Below are 24,097 nucleotides of genomic sequence, written 5' to 3' on the forward strand. Positions count from 1 at the left end.
AGCCTTAAAAATACTCAATGGTCCAGTCCCATCACTCTCGGTGGAAGCGAATTCTATAGATTGATGACTACCTGAGAAAACTGATTCCTCCAAGTACTCGTTTTAAATGGGAGAGCACTTATTCTGAAACTAATCTCAGCTCTCTTACGAGGGGAAACCTGACTGTTTACGCTGTCTTCAATACCATCATCTCTTGTTTTTCTAAACTCCAATCATAGAATCCCCACTGCGTAGAAAGAGACCTTGCAGCCCAGTAAGTCAGCACCAACTCTCCAAAGAGCATTCCGACTGAACTTTCTGCTGCTTTCCTCTCTCACCCCTTTTCTAATCACGCTTGTGTTCTCTCTCTCTCTCTCTCTCTCTCTTCACAGGGAAGATCTACACTCCAATGGAATACAAGGGCGAATTGTCATCCTATGAGATGAAGCTGAGGTAGGAGCTGAGCTGTCCTCTTCAGAATTGAGAATGTGCTTTCTCTAAATCTGCTGTCACTTCCTCTATGACCCTTGTTTGAGAGATCTAACAGAGAATTAAAGTGGGTTAGATGGGCTGAGGAGGCGGAGAGAGAGATAAGCAGAATTATTGAAAAAAATTATATTGTTTTTAAAAAAAACCCAAAGTTACATCATTAAAGAAGATGATTCAGCTCACCATGTCCATACTAGTCAAAACAAAAAGCATTATTGTACTTTCCAGCTCTAGATCCGTAGCTCTGTAGGGTTTGGCAGTTTAAATGAATATCCAAGTGTTTGTTAAATGTGTTGAGAGATTCTCCCTCTCTCACCCTTTCAAGTAGTGAGTTCCAGACTCCCAGCAGCCCTCGGTGGAATATTTTGCCTCAGTCCCCTTCTAAATGTTTTCCCAGTTATGTTAAGTGTATGATTCTAATGCCCCCACCACTGACAGGTTATGAGTTGATGTTATTCCAAGTGTGTGTTAGAAGTGAGTAAATCACAGTGAATGTTACAGAAATACAGGGATCCAGTCGATACAGTCTGCCTCTGAGACCTTTTTAGATTCAAATCGCTACTTACTTTATCCCATCAGTTTTTACTTCAGTGACCAGTCTGAAGTGTGGGTTCTTGACAAGAATTTTGTTAAAGCCTGTGAAAATTACATCAAATTGTCCTAATCAACCCTCCCTCCCTTCACAATTTCACTCAAATTAGTCAGGCACAAAGTTCCCTTAAATCCCTGCCATTTTATTAGTAAGATGTTTCCTGTCTGTCAGCCGTTTTCCTCCAGTTTGCCCACGATTGAGGTTACGCTGCATGGCCTGTAATTACGTGGTCCTGCGGACAATGTCAGCTGCCAACACTGCACCCATAGCCAGAGAGGATTGGCAAATCATGTTCAGAGCTCCTTCCATAGATTTGGGATACATTTCATCTGGGTCTGGTAATTTATCCATTTAGCCTCCCTAATATTTCTCCCTCTCTGGTTTCTGCCTTCCTATATTTCACACAACCTCTCTGCCAATAGATCACTTACATGAAAATGGACCCAACTTTACCTGTAGCTCCACGCATCAGCAATACTCCAACTGGGATGTAACTGGAAGGTTCTCGCACGTGGTTTGGTGTCTCTTTAAGTTGTGTGTCCACACAACAATACTTAAATAAGCCCCACATTTGTGTAAATCACCCGTGCAGTTCAATGGAAAATGCAACCCCTGCTGCCCATTGGGAAATGTCAGGAACAGTTTTGCTGCACTGTGGTCCCCTGGTGGAAGCTTCCAACATGAAACAATCATTTTCTTGTAATTTCATGGAAAAATACTTTGTTTGCAGAATTCCAGCATGGTCCAGATAGCTCCATTTGGAGATAATATTCCCCATACCTTTTTTAATGATCTTTACCAACAACCAAACTATAGTTTAAGCTCTCGCCAAACTCTACAGCTGCCTGTATTCTCTGTGGAAAACACACTTTCAAGCTGAAGAAGTTGTCAATGAGATACAAGTGAAGTAATGCAGACACAGGGGATGTGAAATCAAATGAGACATGCATGATAAATGAAATAGGTTCAGCAGCATCACTGGAGGGAAAACAGTTAACATTTCAAGTACGATGACTCTTCACTGGAACTAAAAGTTGTCTTTTTTACGTAATTGATGAAAGGGGAAGGAGGTACGTGGGAACAAGCAGTGAGGGTGTGCAGAGTAAATACACAAAGGGAGCGTTGATGATACAGAAAAGTGGCAAGTGTGAATAATAAAATAATAGAAAGTAGGTGAGCTGTATTGACAGCAACCCCATGCTGTGAAAGGGAGTTTGGTTAAATGCCTTATGGTTAAGCACCAGGAGGAAAATAGAAATAACAGGCTTGAAAGATTCAAACTGGAATCCTATTGGGGAGAGGAACTGAATGTTTTCAAAGTGCACATACCAGCTGGAGAGATGTGGCAGTGAATTAAACCATCATTCTCCAAATCCCTTCAGGTTTGAGCAGGTAGAACACAGAAAAGTACAGCACAGAACAGGCCCTTAGGCCCACGATGTTGTGTCGAGACTTCATCCTAATGTAAAATATAATAACTTAACCTACGCAGCCCTCGACTCACTGCTCTCCATGTGCATGTCCAGCAGTCGCTTAAATGTCCCCAATGACTCTGCTTCCACCACCACAGCTGGCAACGCATTCCATAAATTCTCAATTCTCTGCATAAAGAACCTTCCTCTGTCTCCTGTATACCTTTTCCCTAATATCTTAAAACGATGACCCCTCGTACTAGTCAATTCTGCCCTGGGGAAGAGTCTCTGGCTATCGACTCTGTCCATGCCTCTCATTACCTTGTACACCTCGATCAGGTCACCTCTCTTCCTCCTTCCAGAGAGAAAAGTCCGAGCTTATTTAACCTTTCTTCATAAGGCAGGCCCTCCAGTCCAGGCAGCTTCCTGGTAAACCTACTTTGCACCCTCTCCAAAGCCTCTGTATCTTTCCTATAGTGGGGAGACCAGAACTGGACACAATATCCCAAGTGTGGTCTCACCAGGGACTTGTAGAGCTGTAGCAAAACCTCACGGCTCTTAAACTCGATCCCCCTGTTAATGAAAGCCAAAACAGCATATGCTTTCTTAACAACCCTATCCACTTGGATGGCAACTTTGAGGGATCTATGCTCCCTCTGTAGATCCCTCTGTTCCTCTACACTGCCAAGAATCCTGTCTTTAATCCTATATTCAGCATTCGAGTACGACCTTCCAAAATGCATCACTTTGCATTTATCCAGGTTGAACTCCATCTGCCATTTCTCAGCCCAGCTCTGCATCCTGTCTATGTCATGCTGCAGCCTGCAGTCACCCTCTATACTATTGACAACACCTCCAACCTTTGTGTCATCTGCAAATTTACTAACCCACCCCTCAACCTCCTCATCCAAGTCATTTATAAAAACTACAAAGAACAGAGGCCCAAGAACAGAGCCCTGCGGGACCCCACCAACCACTGACCTCCAGGCAGAATACTTTCCATCTACAACCACACTCTGCCTTCTGTCAGCCAGCCAATTCTGAATCCAGATAGCCAAATCTCTCTGTATCCCATACTTCCTGACTTTATGAATGAGCCTACCATGGGGAACCTTATCAAATGCCTTGCTGAAGTCCATATACACCACATCCGCTGCTCGACCTTCGTTGATCTGTCTTGACACCTCCTCAAAGAACTCAATAAGATTTGTGAGGCATGACCTGCCCCTCACAAAGCCATGCTGACTGCCTTTAATCACACTATGCTTTGCCAAATAGTCACAAATCCTATCCCTCATAATTCTTTCCAAAACGTAGCTGACCACGGACATAAGACTGACTGGTCTGTAATTGCCAGGGATTTCCCTATTCCCCTTCTTGAAAAGAGGAACAACATTCGCCTCCTTCCAATCCTCTGGTACGACTCCCGTGGAGAGTGAGGAGGCAAATATCATCGCCAGCGGCTTAGCAACCTCCTTTCTCACTTCCCGGAGCAGCCTGGGATAAATCTGGTCTGGCCCCGGGGGCTTATCAATCTTAATGTTTTCCAACATGTGTCATATTGGTCTCAGTGTTAACTGTTTCTCTCAGCACAGATACTGCCAGACCTGCTGAGTTTCTGCACAAGTTTCCGTGTTGATTTTAGTTGCTGTTTGGTGTCTGCTCTGTCTGGTTGTAACCTCTCCAAGCTGTAAGCGTCCGGCCTCTGCTAGAGCTGGTTCCAATGTTGCAGGAATCTCAGACCCTGCTTCACCACCTGGCCAGTCACACCTTCACCTGCTTGCTTTTACTGTTGCTTTTCTGGTCAGCACTGTAATATGTGGCTCTGGATTAATCCTGAGTACTACTTTGGAGGATCTGCTTGTTAATACCTGCCCTAGCTCCCTAAAACCTGCCGGTAGGAGTTAGTCCCTCTTTCTGCCTGTGTTGTTGGTATTGAGGTGGACGGTGAGCTACCTTACAGCGCATGCTGCAGCCACTCAGTCACCTTCCTGGCTGAACCTGAACTGCAGCCTCTGCTCTGACCCATCGACAGTGTTGTGGACCTTCTCTCTGTGTCTGGCTATGCTGTCTGACTGGGGTTACAGACTGAAGAGGTGAGTCGGGGCAGGCTAGGGAGGACATTCTGACAAAGGTGATAGTCAGTGGCTGTTTGCTTGGTGCTGCTCACATGCTGGGCTTGGAGAAGAGACCGTTCAACCCTTCAGCCTGATTCTGTCCCTGTTTGTCCCCAGAAAGAAACTTGATTTGTTTGCAAACGTGGTCCATGTTAACAGCTTACCGGGTTACTCGACACGGCATAACAACTTAGACCTGGTGATCATCCGTGAGCAGACGGAGGGCGAGTACAGCTCACTGGAATATGAGGTAAAGAGGCTTTTAGTACTGACTCCCTGGCTCCTCTCACTGCCTCACTTACCCATCACTACATCCCAGTCCCTGCCTCATACTCCGGCTCCTATCCTCACTCTCCCTTTTCTTTCGGAGTTAGAGTGCTCAGGGGGTCATCGAGTGTCTGAAGATCATCACCAGGGAGAAATCCCGCCGGATCGCCAAATTCGCCTTTGATTACGCCACAAAGAAAGGTCGCTCGAAGGTCACCGCAGTGCATAAGGCCAACATCATGTGAGTGTTAATGACCACAGCTCACCCTCCCTCACCGTCACCCCCTCCCTCACCGTCACCCACTCTCCCTCGCCCCCCGTGCCCCCCCCTCCCGTGCCCCCCCCCCTCCCGTGCCCCCCCCCTCCCGTGCCCCCCCTCCCGTGCCCCCCCTCCCGTGCCCCCCCTCCCGTGCCCCCCCTCCCGTGCCCCCCTCCCTCGTCCCACCCCTCGCCCTCCCTCCCTCGCCCCCCCCTCCCTCGCGCCCCACCCTCGCCCCCCCGCCTCCCCCTCCCTCGCCCCCCCCTCCCTCGCCCCCCCCTCCCTCGCCCCCCCCCTCCCTCGCCCCCCCTCCCTCGCCCCCCCCTCCCTCGCCCCCCCCTCCCTCGCCCCCCCCTCCCTCGCCCCCCCCCTCCCTCGCCCCCCCCTCCCTCGCCCCCCCCTCCCTCGCCCCCCCCTCCCTCGCCCCCCCCTCCCTCGCGCCCCCCCCCTCCCTCGCGCCCCCCCCTCCCTCGCCCCCCTCCCTCGCCCCCCCCTCCCTCGCCCCCCCCCTCCCTCGCCCCCCCCCCTCCCTCGCCCCCCCCCTCCCTCCCTCGTCCCCCCCGCTCCCTCGCCCCCCCCCGCTCCCTCGCCCCCCCCCTCCCTCGTACTCCCGCCTCCCTCGGCTCCCGCCTCCCTCGGCCCCCCCCCTCCCTCGGCCCCCCCCTCCCTCGCCCCCCCCCCTCCCTCGCCCCCCCCCCTCCCTCGCCCCCCCCCCCTCCCTCGCCCCCCCCCTCCCTCGCCCCCCCCCCTCCCTCGCCCCCCCCCTCCCTCGCCCCCCCCCCCCCTCGACCCCCCCCTCCCTCGCCCCCCCCTCCCTCGCGCCCCCCCCTCCCTCGCGCCCCCCGCCCCCTCTCACTGGCACCCCCTCCCTCGCCCTCTCTCTGTCACCCTCTCTCTCCCCCCCCACCCTCTCTCACTGGCGCCCCCTCCCTCACCCCCTCTCTATGGCATCCCCTCCCTCGCCCTCACTTGCTGTCACCCTCTCTCTCTCTCCCCCGCCACCCTCTCTCACTGGCGCCCCCTCTCACTGGCACCCCCTCGCTCGCTCTCTCTCACTGTCACCCTCTCTCTCCCCCCCCCATCCTCTCCCACTGTCGCCCCCTCTCCCTCACCCTCTCTCACCCTCTCTCACTGTTGCCCCCTTCCTCGCCTACCTCCTCTCCTCCCCCCCCCTTCCTCTTCATCACCCCCCTCCACCCCACTAGCTCTCTCTATCAGCCACTCGCTCTCTCAGTCAAGCCCCTCCCTTCCACTCACACTCTATCATCTCCTTCGTCCCACTGGCTCTATCATCCTCTCCCTCCCGCTCGCCCTCTCCATCACCCCCTCCCTACCACTCACTCTGTCTGTCACCCCTTCCTTCCTACCCTCCCTCCCTCACGGTGTGTAATTGGCTGGGAGCTGTTTCCCTGGTGACGGTGTTGCCGTTGTTATTGGCAGGAAGCTGGGAGATGGCCTGTTCCTGCAGTGCTGTAAGGAAATGGCTGAGCTCTATCCCAACATCAAATACGATTCTGTCATTATCGACAACTGCTGCATGCAGGTAACTGGGGCTGGCCCACCGAGGAGGGGGGGGAGGGTCAGAGGCATGGGGGGTGTTCACGAGTACGGGGCACTGGGGGGGGCATTGGGGAGGTCGGGGGTTAGGAGGACATGGGAGGGTCAGGGACGTGGGGATCAGGTGGGTCTGGGGCTCAGGGACATGGGGGTGTCAGGGGCATGGAGGGGTCAGGGTCAGGCGGGTCTAGGCACGGGGGGGGTCAGGGGCACGGAGGGGTCGGGGTCATGGGGATTCGGGGTAATGGAGAGCGGGGGTGTCAGGGTCACAGGGACGTGTGGGGATGGAGGTCATGTGGGGAGGCACATGTGATCGGGGTCACAGGGGAGATGGGTGGGGTCGGGATCCCTGTGGCCTGAGACCATTTGGGGCTGTTAGCCTGTGACTGGAGTTCTGGGGTTCTGGCCTGGGGAGAGGGGAGGCAGAGCTGACTGTCCTATACATCCTGTTATCAGCCACATTCGCATGCGCTTAGCTCTGAGCCTTACCTTGACAGACCAGCACCAACTGTCTACTCTCTGTCCCCACAGCTGGTGTCCAATCCCTATCAGTACGATGTTCTGGTTATGCCGAATCTCTACGGAAACATCATTGATAACCTGGCAGCAGGTCTGGTTGGAGGAGCTGGGGTAGTCCCAGGAGAGAGCTTCAGTGCTGAGTACGCAGTTTTCGAAACGGTAAAGGAATGGTTTGTGTTTCTTCATTCAGTTGGGGCAGCAGCACTGGTGGGGAGGGGGGGGACGGTGGGGCTTTGGGGGAAACAACTCCAGAAGCCATGAGGCACTCGAGGTTTCTGGGTCCCTCGCTGTACTTACCCTCTCCCCGAGCTGCTGGCTCGCTCTGTCTCCTTTCGGACTGTGGGACCACAACCTTTCACTTTGTTGTTTGATTTCAGGGAGCCCGCCACCCGTTCTCCCAGGCGATGGGTAGGAACATTGCTAATCCCACTGCCATGTTGCTGAGCTCCGCCAATATGCTGAGGCACCTGAAGTAAGTTCCAGAGCTCCCTCTATCTTGCTGCCCCTCCCTCTGTCACCTATTGAAGACCTGGGACATCATCTCCCTCCCTCCCATCCTCTTCCTCTCTCCTCCTCCCCCTCTCCCCCCACCTTCACAAGGTCAGAAGGGAGGCTGTTTGCTGTATCTGTAATCACGTTCCCACAGATACTCAGTGTGAGCAGTGTGTGTACTGCAGAAATTCACCAAAGATCCTTCAACAGCACCTTCCCAACCTGCACCCTCTCCCACCTAGACCAAACAAAGTGCTGCAAACTGGCAAATAATAGCTGCCACCTATCACCCAAATCTTCTTTATTTGTTGAGGGGGGTGAGGGAGCTGTGACCTTACCATGTGAAAGCAGTGAGTCTGTGACCTTATGGGTAAGGATGGTTGGACCAAGGGCACTTCATGCTGCCCCCTAACCTTTCTCACTCACTCATGCTCTCTCTCTCTCTCTCGCGTGCTCTCCCCCCCCCGCCCCGCCCCGCCCCGCCCCGCAACTGTTAGTGTGGCTCGGTTGTAGTGTCGCCATCCTGAAGTGCTCGCTGTCATTATTTTGTTAAATGTTTGAAAACTGTGAGCGATGCGAGGCTGAACTCTCTGATTCCACTACAGCCTAGAATTTCACTCCAACCTGATCTCTGAGGCTGTGAGGAAAGTCATCAAACTGGGCAAGGTATGTGAGGAGATTGACTGCTGGGTGGTTGGCTGGGGGAGGAGGAAGGTTGGGTTAAGTGTGAGAGGGAGGGGGTGGGTGGGTTGGTATTATGACGGGGCTGGGGTTTGTGTAGCAGCTGGATGTGTTGGGGAAGTACTGTGTGGGGTTTGAGTTCAACATCATTGTGGATTTTGAGGTGGGGCGATGATGGGGATGTTGGGATTTTCTGGTAGGTTTATGTTCAGGAAAACGGGTCTTTGGGAGGGGAGGCTGTGCACCATTCTTTATCCCCTGTTTTTTGTTTGATTTATCCACATTTATTGATTTGATTTAAGTTTGTTTTGTGCTTTTACTTTCATTTTCTCCTTTTGATTTCTCCCGCCCCGGCCCTGCCTTGCCCTGGCCCCGCCCCACATTAGGTTCGGACCCGAGATATGGGCGGTTATTCCACCACCAGCGATTTCCTGAAGAGTGTCATCGATAACCTGCACCCTGCTCGTCTCCGCTAGCCTGCTCCACGCCTCCCTGCTGGGAGTTTGGACATGATGCTGCCGTTGGATTGGACCCCCTCGGGACTCCCAGTGGGCCCTCCAGTCCTCTTTCTCCCCTTGAGGATTGAAGTGCCAGGTTATTTCCACACTTCTGGCTGGATGGAGTTGGCAGAGCCTCAGTGATGGCTCCGTCTCGATGTAAAGCAGTGACCTGCTCCAGAGTTTTTGTGTTTAATGTTTCATCCTCTGATATCCATGCTCTGTGTTTGTTGACCAGTTGCCTGGCTTTAGCGAGCAGTTACAGGGCGGTATTGGAGGCTTTACATAATATCCAGGTTCAGTAATAACTACACCATTCCCTCTTGCTCTCTGTTATTCCTGATTTAGAGATTACCTCCTTTTCCTTTTGTTTTGTTGGGATTTATCTGTTTTTTTTAAGATGTTTGTCTCATCCCAAGATGGAGAAACGATGTGTGAACTAATGAGAATCATGATGGAAGCAGATGCCATGTACAAATCAGCTGACTGACTCCCAGAGAGTCTGAGACTTTGAGCTTCTGAATCATTGACACTGGATTAACTAAGAGCATCACTCAGCAGCAGGCCATTTACAGGGTCATAACCCCAGCTCCCCCTCCCCAGGGAGGGTACTCGTGTAAAATCCTGCTTTTGAGAGAATTGTTTCAGTCCAAAATAAAACATTCCAGCACTTTGTCAACTCTACATCTGCAGTCCTGTGTTTCCCATGTATTCACCTGCTGCATGTGCTTCTTCCCCAAACCCAGAGTGGGCCAAAGTGATCTCTGGCCAATGAAACGCTAATGGTGCAATCTATCAGCCAATCACTGACTGCAAAAGGGAAGGGCAGTGTCTCAGGTCTTTGTGTCGTTAATGAACCTGCAGAATGTGGCAGGTGAGAGACACTTCACATTCCTCACTGGGAAGTGCATCCAACTCCAGCTCCTCAAAAACCGAGTTAGGGAACTGGAGCTGGATGAACTTCGTATCATTCGGGAGGCTGAGGGGGAAATTGAGAGGAGTTACAGGGAGGTGGTCACTCCCCAGACACAGGATAAGGACAGCTGGGTTACTGTCAGGGGGAGGAAAGGGAACCGACGGTCAGAGCAGGGATCCCCTGTGGCCGTTCCCCTCAGTAATAAGTATACCATTTTGGATGCTGCTGGTGGGGATGGCCTACCAGAGGAAAGCCATAGTTGTCAGGTCTCTGGCACTGAGCCTCGCATTGTGGCTCAGAAGGGAAGGGGGAAAATAGAAAAGCGCTAGTGGTAGGGGACTCAGTAGTTAGACAGACTGACAGGAGATTTTGTGGTCAGGAATGGGACTCCCAGAAGGTACGTTGCCTCCCCGGTGCCAGGGTCCGGGATGTCGCCGATTGGGTTTACATGATTCTGAAGGGGGAGGGTGAGCAGCCAGAAATCGTGGTGCATATTGGCACCAATGATACAGCCAGGAAAGGGATTGAGGATCTGAAAAGTGACTACAGAGAGTTAGGTTGGAAGCTGAAGAGCAGGACGAGTAGAGCAGTGACCTCAGGTTTGCTGCCAGTGTCACGAGATAGTGAGGTGAGGAACAGTCAGCGAATGCAGCTTAACACGTGGCTGTGAGGCTGGTGCAGGAGGGAGGGCTTCAGATACCTAGACCATTGGGATACCCTCTGGGGAAGGTGGGACCTGTACAAGAAGGACGGGTTGCACCTGAACTGGAGGGGCACACATGTCCGGGGTGGGAGTTTTGTTTGTGTGGTTCGGGAGGGTTTAAACTAGTTTGGCAGAGGGTTGGAATTAGAGCCACATATCTGAGAGGGGGTCAGTTGTAAATGGGGCAATGACAGGATGTAGTTAAACTATCGGGGAGGTTTCTTGTGATGTAACAAAGGGATTCGTTAAAGTGTGTCTGCTTTAATGCAAGGAGTGTCTGAAATAAGAGTGATGAACTTAGAGCATGGATCAGTACTTGGGGCTATGACGTTGTGGCCATAACGGAGACGTGGGTTTCACGGGCAAGAATGGTTGCTAGATGCTCCAGGGTTAAAAAGGACAGAGGACAGGGAAGGTGGAAAAAGAGGAGGGGGTGTTGCATTGCTAATCAGAGAGTGCATCACAGCTACAGAAACGAAGGTTGTTGAGGAAGGTTTGTCTACTGAGTCAGTATGGGTGGGAGTTAGGAACAGCAAGGGAGCAGTCACCGCACTGGGGGTTTTCTACACACTCCCTAATAGCAGTAGGGAGATTGAAGATCACATGGGTGGGCAGATTCTGGAAAAATGCAAAAGTAGCAGGGTTGTTGTTATGGGTGATTTCAACTTTCCCAATATCGACTGGAACCTCCTAAGTGCAGATGGTTTGGATGGAGCTGTTTTTGTCAGGTGTGTTCAAGAGGGTTTCCTTACTCAGTACGGAGACAGACCGACAAGGGGAGAGGCCATTTTGGATTTGGTGCTCGGCAATGAGCCAGGACAGGTGTCAGATCTCGCGGTGGGAGAACACTTTGGTGACAGTGACCACAACTGCCTCACATTTAGCATAGCCTTGGAGAGTGAAAGGAGCAGGTACCGAGGGAAGATATTTAATTGGGGAAAAGGAAATTATGACGCTATCAGACAGGAGTTGGGAATTACAGCCTGAGAGCAATTGTTCCATGGAAAGGGCACAGCAGACACGTGGAGACTGTTTAAGGAGCAGTTGTTGCAAGTGATGCACGAATTTGCTCCTCTGAGACAGGTAAGAAGGGATAAGATTAAGGAGCCTTGGATGACGAGAACAGAGGAGCTTCTTGTCAAAAGGAAGAAGGCAGCTTATGTCAGGTGAGAGAAGCAAGGATCTAGCACAGCTTTAGAGGGTTACAGGCTGACTAGAAAGGAGCTCAGAAATGGGCTGAGGAGAGCCAGGAGGGGGCACGAAAAAGGCTTGGCAAGAGGATTAGGGAGAACTCAAAGGCATTTTACTCAAACGTGAGGAATAAGAGAATGATCAGGGAGAAGGTAGGGCCGATCAGGGATAGCGTAGGGAACTTGAAAGTGGAGTCTGAGCAGATAGGGGAAGCCTGAAATGAGTATTTTGCTTCAGTTTTCTTGAAGGACAGGGAACTTGTTGTGAAAGAGAACTTTAAGGAGCTGGGATACAGTCTTGACCAGATCAAGATTGATGAAGTTGGTGTGCTAGAAATTTTGGAAAACATTAAGATTGATAAGTCCCCAGGGCCAGACCAGATTTATCCCAGGCTACCCCAGGAAGCGAGAAAGGAGGTTGCTAAGCCGCTGGCAAAGATCTTTGCTTCTTGACTCTCCACGGGAGTCGTACCGGAGGATTGGAAGGAGGCGAATGTTGTTCCACTTTTCAAGAAGGGGAATAGGGAAATCCCTGGCAATTACAGACCAGTCAGTCTCATGTCTGTGGTCAGCAAAGTTGTGGAAAGAATTCTGAGGGATAGGATTTGTGACTATTTGGCAAAGCATAGTGTGATGAAAGGCAGTCAGCATGGCTTTGTGAGGGGCAGGTCATGCCTCACAAATCTTATTGAGTTCTTTAAGGAGGTGACAAGTCAGGTCGACGAAGATCGAGCAGTGGATGTGGTGTATATGGACTTTAGCAAGGCATTTGAAATGGTTCCCCATGGCAGGCTCATTGATAAAGTCAGGAAGTATGGGATACAGGGAGATTTGGCTATCTGGATTCAGAACTGGCTGGCTGACAGAAGGCAGAGACTGGTTGTAGATGGAAGGTATTCTGCCTGGAGGTCAGTGTTGAGTGGGGTCCCGCAGGGCTCAGTTCTTGGGCCTCTGCTCTTTGTAGTTTTTATAAATGACTTGGACGAGGAGGTTGAGGGGTGGGTTAATAAATTTGCAGATGATACAAAGGTTGGAGATGTCATTGATAGTACAGAGGGCTATTGCAGACTGCAGTGCGACATAGACAGGATGCAGAGCTGGGCTGAGAAATGGCAGATGGAGTTCAACCTGGATAAATGCAAAGTGATGCATTTTGGAAGGTCGTACTCGAATGCTGAATATAGGATTAAAGACAGGATTCTTGGCAGTGTGGAGGAACAGAGGGATCTGGGTGTGCAAGTACATAGATCTCTCAAAGTAGCCACCCAAGTGGATAGAGTTGTTAAGAAAGCATATGCTGTTTTTGCTTTCATTAACCGGGGTATTGAGTTTGAGCCGCGAGGTTTTGCTCCAGCTCTACTAGTCCCTGGTGAGACCACACTTGGAATATTGTGTCCAATTCTGGTCATCCTACTATAGGAAAGATACAGAGGCTTTGGAGAGGGTTTACCAGGATGCTGCCTGGACTAGAGGGCTTGCCTTATGAAGAAAGGTTGAATAAGTTTGGACTTTTCTCTCTGGAGAGAAGGAGGAAGAGAGGAGGCCTGATCGAGGTGTACAAGGTAATGAGAGGAATAGATAGTCAATAACCAGAGTCATAGAGATGTACAGCATGGAAACAGACCCTTTGGTCTAACCCGTCCATACCGACCAGATATCCCAACCCAATCTAGTCCCACCTGCCAGCACCCGGCCCATATTCCTCCAAATCTTTCCTATTCATATAGCTATCAAAATGCCTCTTAGATGTTGAAATTGTACCAGCCTCCACCACTTCCTCTGGCAGCTCATTCCATACATGTACCACCCTCTGCGTGAAAACGTTGCCCCTTAGGTCTCTTTTATATCTTTCCCCTCTCACCCTAAACCTATGCCCTCTAGTTCTGGACTCCCTGACCCCAGGAAAAGACTTTGCCTATTTACCCTATCCATGCCCCTCATAATTTTGTAAACCTTTATAAGGTCACCCCTCAGCCTCTGACGCTCCAGGGAAAACAGCCCCAGCCTGTTCAGCCTCTCCCTATAGCTCAAATCCTCCAACCCTGACAACATCCTTGTAAATCTTCTCCGAACCCTTTCAAGTTTCATAACATCTTTCCGATAGGAAGTGACCAGAATTGCACACAATATTCCAACAGTGGCCTATCCAATGTCCTGTACAGCTGCAACATGACCTCCCAACTCCTGTACTCAATACTCTGACCAATAAAGGAAAGCATACCAAACACCTTCTTCACTATCCTATATACCTGGGGCTCCACTTTCAAGGAACTATGAACCTGCACTCCAAGGTCTCTTTGTTCAGCAACGCTCCCTAGGAGTGTACCACTAAGTGTATAAGTCCTGCTAAGGTTTGCTTTCCCAAAATGCAACATCTCGCATTTATCTGAATTAAACTCCATCTGCCACTTTTCAGCCCATTGGCCCATCTGATCAAGATCCTGTTGTAATCTGAGGTAACCCTCTTCGTTGTCCACTACACCTCCAAATTAGGTGTCATTTGCGAACTTACTAACTGTACCTCTTATGCTCGCATCCAAATCATTTATGACAAAAAAAATCATAAATGACAAAAAGTAGAGGGCCCAGCACCGATCCTTGTGGCACTCCACTGGTCACAGGCCTCCAGTCTGAAAACTACCCTCCACCACCACCCTCTGTCTTCTACCTTTGAGCCAGTTCTGCATCCGAATGGCTAGTTCTCCCTGTATTCCATGAGATCTAACCTTGCTAATCAGTCTCCCATGGGAAACCTTGTCGAATGCCTTACTGAAGTCCATATAGATCGCATCTGCTCTGCCTCATTAATCCTCTTTGTTAGTTCCTCAAAAAACTCAAGCTTGTGAGACATGATTTCCCACGCACAAAGTCATGTTGACTATCCCGAATCAGCCCTTGCCTTCCCAAATACATGTACATCCTGTCCTGTCTATAGTTCCCTGGCTTGTCCTTACCGCCCTTCTTAAGCAGTGGCACCACGTTTGCCAACCTCTAGTCTTCCGGCACCTCACCTGTAACTATCGATGATACAAATATCTCAGCAAGAGGCCCAGCAATCACTTCTCTAGCTTCCCACAGAGTTCTAGGGTACACCTGATCAGGTCCTGGGGATTTATCCACTGTTACCTGTTTCAAGACATCCAGCACTTCCTCCTCTGTAATCTGGACATTTTGCAAGGTGTCACCATCTATTTCCCTACAGTCTATATCTTCCATATCCTTTTCCACAGGAAATTACGGATGCAAAATACTCATTTAATATCTCCCCCATTTTCTGTGGCTCTACACAAAGGCCGCCTTCTTGATCTTTGAGGGGCCCTATTCTCTCCCTAGTTACCCTTTTGTCCTTAATATATTTGTAAAATCCCTTTGGATTCTCCTCAATTCTATTTGCCAAAGCTATCTCATGTCCCCGCTTTGCCCTCCTGATTTCCCTCTTTAAATATACCCCTACTTCCTTTGTACTCTTCTAAGGATTCACTCGATCTATCCTGTCTATATCTTCTTTTTTGTTTCTTAACCAAACCCTCAATTTCTTTAGTCATCCAGCCTTTCCTTTCACCCTATACTTTCTCTGGATTCTTGTTATCTCATTTCTGAACGCTTCCCATTTTCCAGCCGTCCCTTTACCTGCGAACATCTGCCCCCAATCAGCTTTTGAAAGTTCTCGCCTAATACCGTCAAAATTGGCCTTTCTCCAATTTAGAACTTCAACTTTGAGATCTGGTCTATCCTTTTCCATCACTATTTTAAATCTAATAGAATTATGGTCGCTGGTCCCAAAGTGCTCCCTCACTGACACCTCAGTCACCTGCCCTGTCTTATTTCCCAAGAGTAGGTCAAGTTTTGCACCTTCTCTAGTAGGTATGTCCACATACTGAATCAGAAAATTGTCTTGCACACACTTAACAAATTTCTCTCCATCAAAACCCTTAAACTATGGCAGTCCCAGTCTATGTTTGGTAAGTTAAAATCCCCTACCATAACAACCCTATCACTCTTACAGATAACTGAGATCTCCTTACAATTTGTTTCTCAGTTTCCCTCTGACTATTGGGGGGTCTATAATATAATCCTAATAAGGTTATCATCCCTTTCTTATTTCTCAGTTCCAGCCAAATAACTTCCCTGGATGTATTTCCAGGAATATCCTCCCTCAGTACAGCTGTAATGCTATCCCTTATCAAATATGCCACTCTCCCTCCTCTCTTGCCTCCCTTTCTATCCTTCCTGTAGCATTTGTATCCTGGAACCATCCCTGAGCCATGTTTCTATAATTGCTATGATAACCATGTTCCTAACCATGCCCTGAGTTCATCTGCCTTCCCTGTTAGGCCCCTTGCATTGAAATAAATGCAGTTTAATTTATTAGTCCTACCTTGTTTATTAGTCCAGCCCGCCCTGACTGTAAGACTTGCTTCTGTTCTCAACTGTACCAGTCTCATACTGATCTCTTTCCTCACTATCTCCGTGGGTCCCACCCCCTGACCTTTACTCGTTTAAATTCTCCCGAGCAGCTCTAGCCAATCTCCCTGCCAGTATATTAGTCCCCTTCCAATTTAGGTGCAATCCACCCTTCTTGTACAGGTCACTTCTACCCCAAAAGATTCTAATGATCCAAAAATGTGAATCCTTCCCCCATACACCAGCTCCTCAGCCATGCATTCATCTGCTCTATCCTCCTATTCCTGCCCTCACTAGCTCGTAGCACCAGGAGTAATCCAGATATTACTACTCTTGAGGACATCCTTTTTAAATTCCTGCCTAACTCTCTGTAATCTCCCTTCAGAATCTCAACCTTTTCTCTTCCAATGTCGTTGGTTCCGATGTGGACAATGACCTCTTGCTGGCCCCTCTCCCCTGTGAGAACATTCTGCACCCTCTCTGAGACATCCTTGATCCTGGCACCAGGGAAACAACACACCATTCTGCTTTTTCTCTGCTGGCCACAGAAACATCTGTCTGTACCGCTGACTACAGAATCCCCTAACACAATTAATCTCTTGGAACCCGATGTACCCCTCGCATTCGAGCTAGTTTCAATGCCAGAAACTTGGCTTTTTGTGCTATGTTCCCCTGAGTCCATCACCACCTACATTTTCCAAAACAGCATACCTGTTCACAGAAGACCCCTGCATTAGTTGCCTACCTCTCTTACTTTTCCTGGAGTTAACTCATCTTTGTGACTGTATCTGAGACTTTCCCCCCTTCCTATAACTGCCATCCATCACATACTGTTGCAAATTCCTAATTGCTTCTAACTGTCTGTCCAACCGATCCATTCGATCTGATAAGATTCACATGTATGGCAGATATAATCCACAGTAACCCTTAAACTCTCTTTAAACTCTCACACCTGACAAGAAGTACATATCGCTGCAAAGGCCATTTTTGCTCCTTCACAATCTACAGATCCAGAAAATAACACAGTCTTATTCTGCTACAAACACTGCCCCCGGTTAAATTAATAGTTATGGCTTATATTTTAGTTAATCAGACATATCTCCAAAAACATATAATCAAGAAAGAACCCACTCCACTCCCTACTGCAGATTCTCTGTAGGCCACATTTAAAACTACGATTAACTTATCTAATTCTGTGCTGTGAACTTTGTCCAATAGTTCCTCCAAGATTAGTTGTGAATTTCACTGTTTGTTAATTTTCCCAGATGCACTCCGATGTCCAGTGATACATGAATAAAACAGCAAAGGCAGTAACTGTGCAGGTTCTCTCTCTCTCTCTCTCTCCTGCAATGATATCACCATGTGCTTCTTTTATCTGGTCTTCTCCCTGTTAAAACTGCTGTTGTTTTGACTTTTTTTCCCCCCCAAAATTCCAAAACAGTGCAACAGCATATAAAACAGTAATTGCTGCTTCTGGAATTTGAGGAAATCACCTCCAGTACCTAAAATACCTCAAAAAAAGGAGCAGCTGTTACAGCCAGAATTTTTTCCTGTCCGCCATCTTGGATTACCCAGAGACTTTTCCCCAGGGCAGGATTGACTGGTACGAGGAGTCATAGTTTGAAGATATTAGGAGAAAGGTATAAAGGAGATATCAGAGGTGGGTTCTTTACGCAGAGAGTTGTGAATGCATGGAATGCGTTGCCAGCTGTGGTGGTGGAAGCAGAGTCATTGGGGACATGGACATGGAGAGTAGTGAATTGAGGGCTGTGTAAGTTAAATCATTATATTTTACATTAGGACTAAATCTCAGCACAACATCGTGGGCCATAGGGCCTGTTCTGTGCTGTACTTTTCTATGTTCTGTGAAAGGAAGGAGGGCTGGCTTTGATTGTTATTCACCCGACAGAGGGTGAGCAGGGAGTTGGGTGGCTGTTGAAATGTGTCTGGTGGCTGATTTGAAACTTGGCCTGTATCACTGTAGCTGTAACAGGCTTAGGAGAAATCCAAAACGGGTTCACACACAGTTAGTGTTCCGTGGTCTGCCAGTGAACGTAGAGCAGCTATAACCAAGCCTTGACAACAATATGAGAAATTTATCCTGATTATGTTTTCACTGACGATAGGTCTGAAGAGGATGGGTGACATTAAAGGATTCTTTCAGTGAGAATACAAAGGGGTTCTGTTCAGATAGAATAGAGATTGGAATCCCTCGATTGATTTCAGAGCAGAGGGTCTTACAGAGTGATTGAGCAATTCTGGAGTTTAGATGAGTGAGAGGCGATCTAATTGAGGTGTATAAGATGCTAAAGGGGATTGACACTGTAGATGTAGAGAGGATGTTTCCTCACAGTGCAATCTAGAACAAGAGACCACAGGTTTAGGATAAAGCAGATGTGTAACAGATAAGGAGAAATCACTTAGATGAGATTAGAGTAGATTCCTTACAGTGTGGAAACAGGCCCTTCAGCCGAACCAGTCCACACCGACCCTCCGAAGAGTAACCCACCCAGGCCCATTTCCCTCTGACTAATTGACCTAACACTACGGGCAATTTAGCATGGCCAATTCACCTGATCTGCACATCTTTTGGATTGTGGGAGGAAACCGGAACACCCGGCGGAAACCCACGCAGACACGGGGAGAATGTGCAAACTCCACACAGTCACCAGAGGCTGGAATTGAACCCGGGTCCCTGGTGCTGTGAGACAGCAGTGGTAACTACTGAGCCACTCTCACAAAGGGTCATGAATCTGTGGACTTCACAACTCCAGAGTGCCAGGACATTGAGTACATTTAAGCAGGAGTTAGATCTTTGCTTAGTAATGAGTTGAAGGGTTATGGGGAGTGAGCAGGAGAGTGAGGCCAAAGTGGTATCAGCCAGGATTGTATTGAGTGGTGGAGCATACTAGAGGGGCTGAATGGCCTCCTCTTGCCCCTCATGTTCTAAGATGAGGAAATGATACAATTCACAGTGTGAACTGGAGATGTTATTAAGGGGCAGACCTGTCGTCCGAGAAATAGCCAAGAGCAGCAGAGTGTAAGATCGTGAGGGGGGTAGAGGAGTGAGATAGAGCTTATGGGGGAGACTCAACAGAAGAGAGAACAGACATCAAGGTCCTTTGGTCAGATTTTCAGGAGCTTGGGAGGATGTGAAAAAAGAGGTTTGCAGAGGTCCTCATCTCTTAGCTTCAGTGTCCTGCAAAAGCAGGAGAAGAAATAGCATGGGGCTGAGTCTTCCGGTTCTTGGGGCATTGGGACAGGTTCAGAACAGAATACACTGAATGCAAATGAACAGGATCGAGCAAATGTCTTTCAGGAGTAGGGTTTTGAGAGTTTAAATGAAACTGGTGGATGGTGGTGGAGAGCGAAGGGAATAAGATGCTGACAGTTAGAATGCTGGAGAACGAAATGCTTCTTCTGGAAGGAGGGGACATGGAAAAATACTAGAGGTCAAGGTTAGAGAGAATCTGAAGGTGAGTTTACGAATATATCAAGGGAAATAGAATAACTGGGGAAAGAGTCGGGCCCATCAGGTACCAAGGGGGATATGTATATGTGAAACCAGAGGGGATTGGTAGAATGTTAAATGGTAGCACTACATGTCCATTTTACTCTGGGGAAGGAGGATGCAAGCACAATCCTAAAGATAGACTGTGAAGTTCTTAAGCAGATTGAAGTGACGAGTTATTGTAGGCTTTGAGGGTTTTAAACATGACCAGATCCTGATAGTCTGGGTGTTATATCCCAGGCTGCTGTGGGAGATGAGGGAGGAAGTTATGGGGCCCAGACCTAAATTTCTAAATCGTCTTTAGCCACAGAGAAGTTACCGGAGAACTGGAAGACAGCTAATGTGGTTCCGCTAGATGACTGAAGATATAGACCAGTGAGTAACATCAATGGTAGGGAATCTCTTGGCAAAAATATTCATGGACAAAATTAATCTCCGTTTAAAGAGGCAAGGTTTGATCAGGGACAGTGAACAGAAGGCAGCATGCCTAAGGAATTTGATTAAATTGTCCATCTCTTCACTTGGTCCTTCCTTGAAGGTAACTGATGAGGAGGGTTAAAGCTTGTGCTATCCAGGGGAACCTGGAAGGTTGGATTCAAAATTGGCTTCACGGCACGAGGTCTGGTCCCCACGCTATAGGAAGGATGTGATTGCACTTGAGGGCATACAGAGGAAATGGAGCATTTCAGCGGTGAAGAGAGTCTGGATAAACTTGGGCAGTTTTCTTAATTGGTAAGGGAATCGAGCGTTATGGTTGATTGTGCGGGTGTCCCGGAGATGTTCTCTAAAGCGCTCTGCTAGGAGGCGCCCAGTCTCCCCACTGTAGAGGAGACTGCATTCGGAGCAACGGATCCAATAAATGATATTGGTGGATGTGCAGGTAAAACTTTGATGGATATGGAAGGCTCCTTTATAGAGGTGAGGGCGCAGGTTTTACAGTTCCTGCGGTGGCAGGGGAAAGTGCCAGGCTGGGAGGGTAGGTTGTAGGAGGGCGTGGACCTGACCAGGTAGTCACGGAGGGAACGGTCTTTGCTGGAAGGCGAAAAGGGGTGGGGAGGGAAATATATCCCTGGTGACAGGGTTTTTTTTGGAGGTGGCAGAAATGTCAGCAGATGATTTGGTTTGTGCGAAGGTTGGTAGGGTGGAAGGTGAGCAGCGGGGGAGTGTCCACACAGCATAGCCTCACAATACTCTATCATGGAGGTCTTAGACAACAGCATGCAGGAGAGACTGGACTAGCCCTTATCTCAGGATGAGCGAAGGCCCTCAAATCCTTAGAAAAGAATAAGGTTCCTGGAAGTGACAGTTTACTGAACAAGTTGTAGTCAGCTGTGGGACTTGATAATCCAGGACCTACTGGAGGTGTACAGTATTCTTCTGGCAGGTAGCATAGGGGAATCCATGAAGAAATGTATCACCCTCAACTACAAGCAGAAGGTTAACAGAATTCTGCCAAAGGTTACTGCCAACTAGGTGAGATGTGCTCTAATATTAGTGATCAATCCCAACTAAAGCTGTGCTGTACCAGGCAGGATGCAATTGTGTATGTATATATATGTGGTGGTTGGGGAGGGGGATGGTGGAAGCCTGCCTCAGCAGGCTGGACCAAGACATGGCCTTTGACAGGATTTCACACACATGGGACATGCTTTCCAAAATGGGCTTTGGGGAGGAATCCATAATTGGATCTGACTGCTTTAAGATAATGAGGACTGCAGATGCTGGAGATCAGAGTCAAAGAATGTGGTGCTGGAAAAGCAGCCGGTCAGGCAGCATGCAAGGAGCAGAACAACGTTACAGGCATAAGCCCTTCATCGGAGGCGGAGAGATAAATGGGGAAGGGGTGAGGCTGGCAGGAAGGTAGCTGGAATATGTAGATGAAGGTGAGAGTGGAACAGATAGATAGGAAGGTAGGACCATTCAAGAGGGCAGTGCCAAGTTGGAGGTTGGGACTGGGATAAAGTGGGGGGGTAGGGTAGAGAGGGGAAACTGATCAAATCGAGATTAATCCTTTGTGGTTGAAGTGTCCCCAGCTGGAACGTGATGCATTCTCCTACAGGCATTGGGTGGTTAGGTAAAAACAATGACTGCAGATGCTGGAAACCAGATTCTTTGATCAATGGTGCTGGAAGAGCACAGCAGTTCAGACAGCATCCGAGGAGCTTCAGCAAAATCGACGTTTCGGGCAAAAGCCCTTCATCAGGATTTTGCTGAAGCTCCTCTATGCTGCCTGAACTGCTGTGCTCTTCCAGCACCATTGGGTGGTTAGGGTTTGCCGATGGCCAAAGACCTGCATGTACTTAGTGGAGTGGGAGTTAAAGTGTTCAGCTACAGTGGGGTTGTTTAATGGATGTCCCCGAGATCTCTGAAATGGCTGAGGGTGAAGTGTTCTTCCTCCAGTTTACATGTGGATTCCCCATATACAAATGACAGGGTCTGTATTCATAAACTATCACTGCATCAGCAAATTATTCTTCATTGGTGACGAGCAGAAGAAAGCCCAAAATTGTTCTAATTGCATGGACACTGGAGAAACTGGGACTTTCTCCAAGAAAGGTTGAGGAGATTTGACATATCATGAGCTTAGACAAAGCAAACTGGAAAAAATAACTTTGTTGGTGAAAGGATCAAAAACAAGAGGACACTGACTCAAGATAGCAAAAGCAGAAAAGCATGCAAACTGATGTACATTAGGATTAAACTGGACCCAAGTGTTGCAGCTGACAAAACAGCATTGGATCATGAGAATAGGCAAAATGTAAAAATAGTAAAAGGCAAGTTAGACATGCAGAGAGCTGACAGACTTGGCAGCCGATCTACTTAACCATGATGATGCACTGGCCCATAGTTGGCCTGGTGAGCTTCCACAGTAACACCTCAGTACAGGTATACCAATTCCTAGACACCTCCAGCCTGATAATTGTTTTTTTCTTCCCTCTTTAGATTCGAACTCCTGATATGGGTGGATACTCAACCTCAGCAGAGTTCACTGCAGCTGTCATTGCTAACCTTAATGCAGCAGCATGAGCTGCTTTACTGGAGAAGGATCTCCCTAAAGCTGGCAATAAGCAGCTAGCCCATCAGCCTGTATTATTAATTTGTTAAATGTCAACAAAAGCACAAGACACCACTGTCACTCTGGGTGTAGGTTTGCTCGCTGAGCTGGAAGGTTCATTTCCAGACACTTCTTCACATCTTCAGTGGGCCTCCAGGTGAAGCACTGCTGATAATTCCTGCTTTCTATTTATATGTTTGAGTTTGTGTTGGTGACAATTTCCTGTTTTTCTCAGGGGGTTGTAGATGGGGTCTAACTCTGTTGATAATAGTTCCTGTTGGAATGCCATGCTTCTAGGAATTCTGTCACTGTTGGGTTCAGATATTGAAAACAATTGTCAAGTGATAAAGGATAACTACAAGGAAAAAAACCACCTTAGTTGGAAATGCAGTTGAAATCCCTCCACCTTAACTGGACCTGGATGAATTATTTCACAATTCTTTCAAATTTCTAAGCCTGAAACATTTTCAGATTCACCCTGTATCAAAAAAAAAATCTGTTACTGGGGAAGGAAACTATTTAATGTACAGAACAGAAAGACTCACATGGACAGTCTGTTGACTTCCTCAATCACACAACTGAAACTGAAAAAAGGACTAAGATTCAGGAGAGGGAATTTGAAGTCATTGAGAAAATACAAGGCAACAGGATAGCAATGTATAACCTTCTAAACTAGTGAGGAATCTTAAGCTTACAGGGAAATCTCAAACTAGAGAAGCAGTGTTTATAAAACAAGGTATATTGAAAGGCATGTACATAACTATTTAAAAATCCAAATTGATAAATATATTGTAGTTACCTCTGAGGGTAAAGGGCATTTGGAAGTGATCTAAATTTGTGATGCAGCTTGTGACGTCAATCAAGTGTCTACAGGATAATGATGGAGGGTGAATGGATGGAAGATTGGACTGTTTAATGTGCAGAGACCTCAATGTGGCTTCAGGGTAACCAGTCACCCCAGTGGAAGCAGGTGTAGCTTTGGAGCTTCCAAGCTTGAGATTGAAAGTTTTCCAGAACTGAAAATGTTTAGGCCATTAGAATTGTGAAAAATCCATATCAGAGCTCAAAAGGTTTTGTTAAATTATCGAGTGTAAAGTAAAAGAACAGACCAGAGGGTGAAACTTTGTTTTGCTATAGTAGCATGCATTAAACTGTCTTGTATAGCCTTTCCTGTAGCAAATTTGTGTTGTTAAAGAATATCTGCAACTGTGTGTAAATGTTAAGGTAACTACCTTAATCAACTTCAAGCTAAATAAAGTAAGTTTCATTTGGGAAACAACTTGCTCTTTTACCATCTAGAATTATAACAATAGGGTCTCCTACTTAAGACAGGAGGAATGATTGTGAAGATTGCTAGTCCTTTCAATATGCAGTGAGCAGACAGTGACATGAAAGGCAGGTAGAGAAAATGGGCAGAATGTCCTGTTTATCTTATTTCATGGAGCAGAAGGCCATTA

The 24,097-nt window shown here is 48.1% G+C and overlaps 1 protein-coding gene across 1 annotated transcript; it reads left to right on the plus strand.

The window, feature by feature from the left end:
- The first annotated feature begins 370 nt into the window (after positions 1 to 370).
- Positions 371 to 23,919, plus strand: idh3b (isocitrate dehydrogenase (NAD(+)) 3 non-catalytic subunit beta). Its single transcript, XM_087992252.1, has 8 exons — positions 371 to 432; positions 4,707 to 4,839; positions 4,964 to 5,097; positions 6,556 to 6,658; positions 7,204 to 7,350; positions 7,569 to 7,663; positions 8,289 to 8,349; positions 22,529 to 23,919. Exons 1-8 carry the CDS (start codon positions 389 to 391, stop codon positions 22,610 to 22,612), a joined length of 801 nt encoding a protein of 266 aa, XP_087848378.1. The 5' UTR covers positions 371 to 388; the 3' UTR covers positions 22,613 to 23,919.
- Positions 23,920 to 24,097: the final 178 nt, after the last annotated feature.

Source organism: Chiloscyllium plagiosum, unplaced genomic scaffold, assembly GCF_037043375.1.
Source record: "Chiloscyllium plagiosum isolate Xiang-an unplaced genomic scaffold, Cpla_swu_hap1 HiC_scaffold_1, whole genome shotgun sequence".
NCBI classification, from domain to species: Eukaryota; Metazoa; Chordata; class Chondrichthyes; order Orectolobiformes; family Hemiscylliidae; genus Chiloscyllium; species Chiloscyllium plagiosum.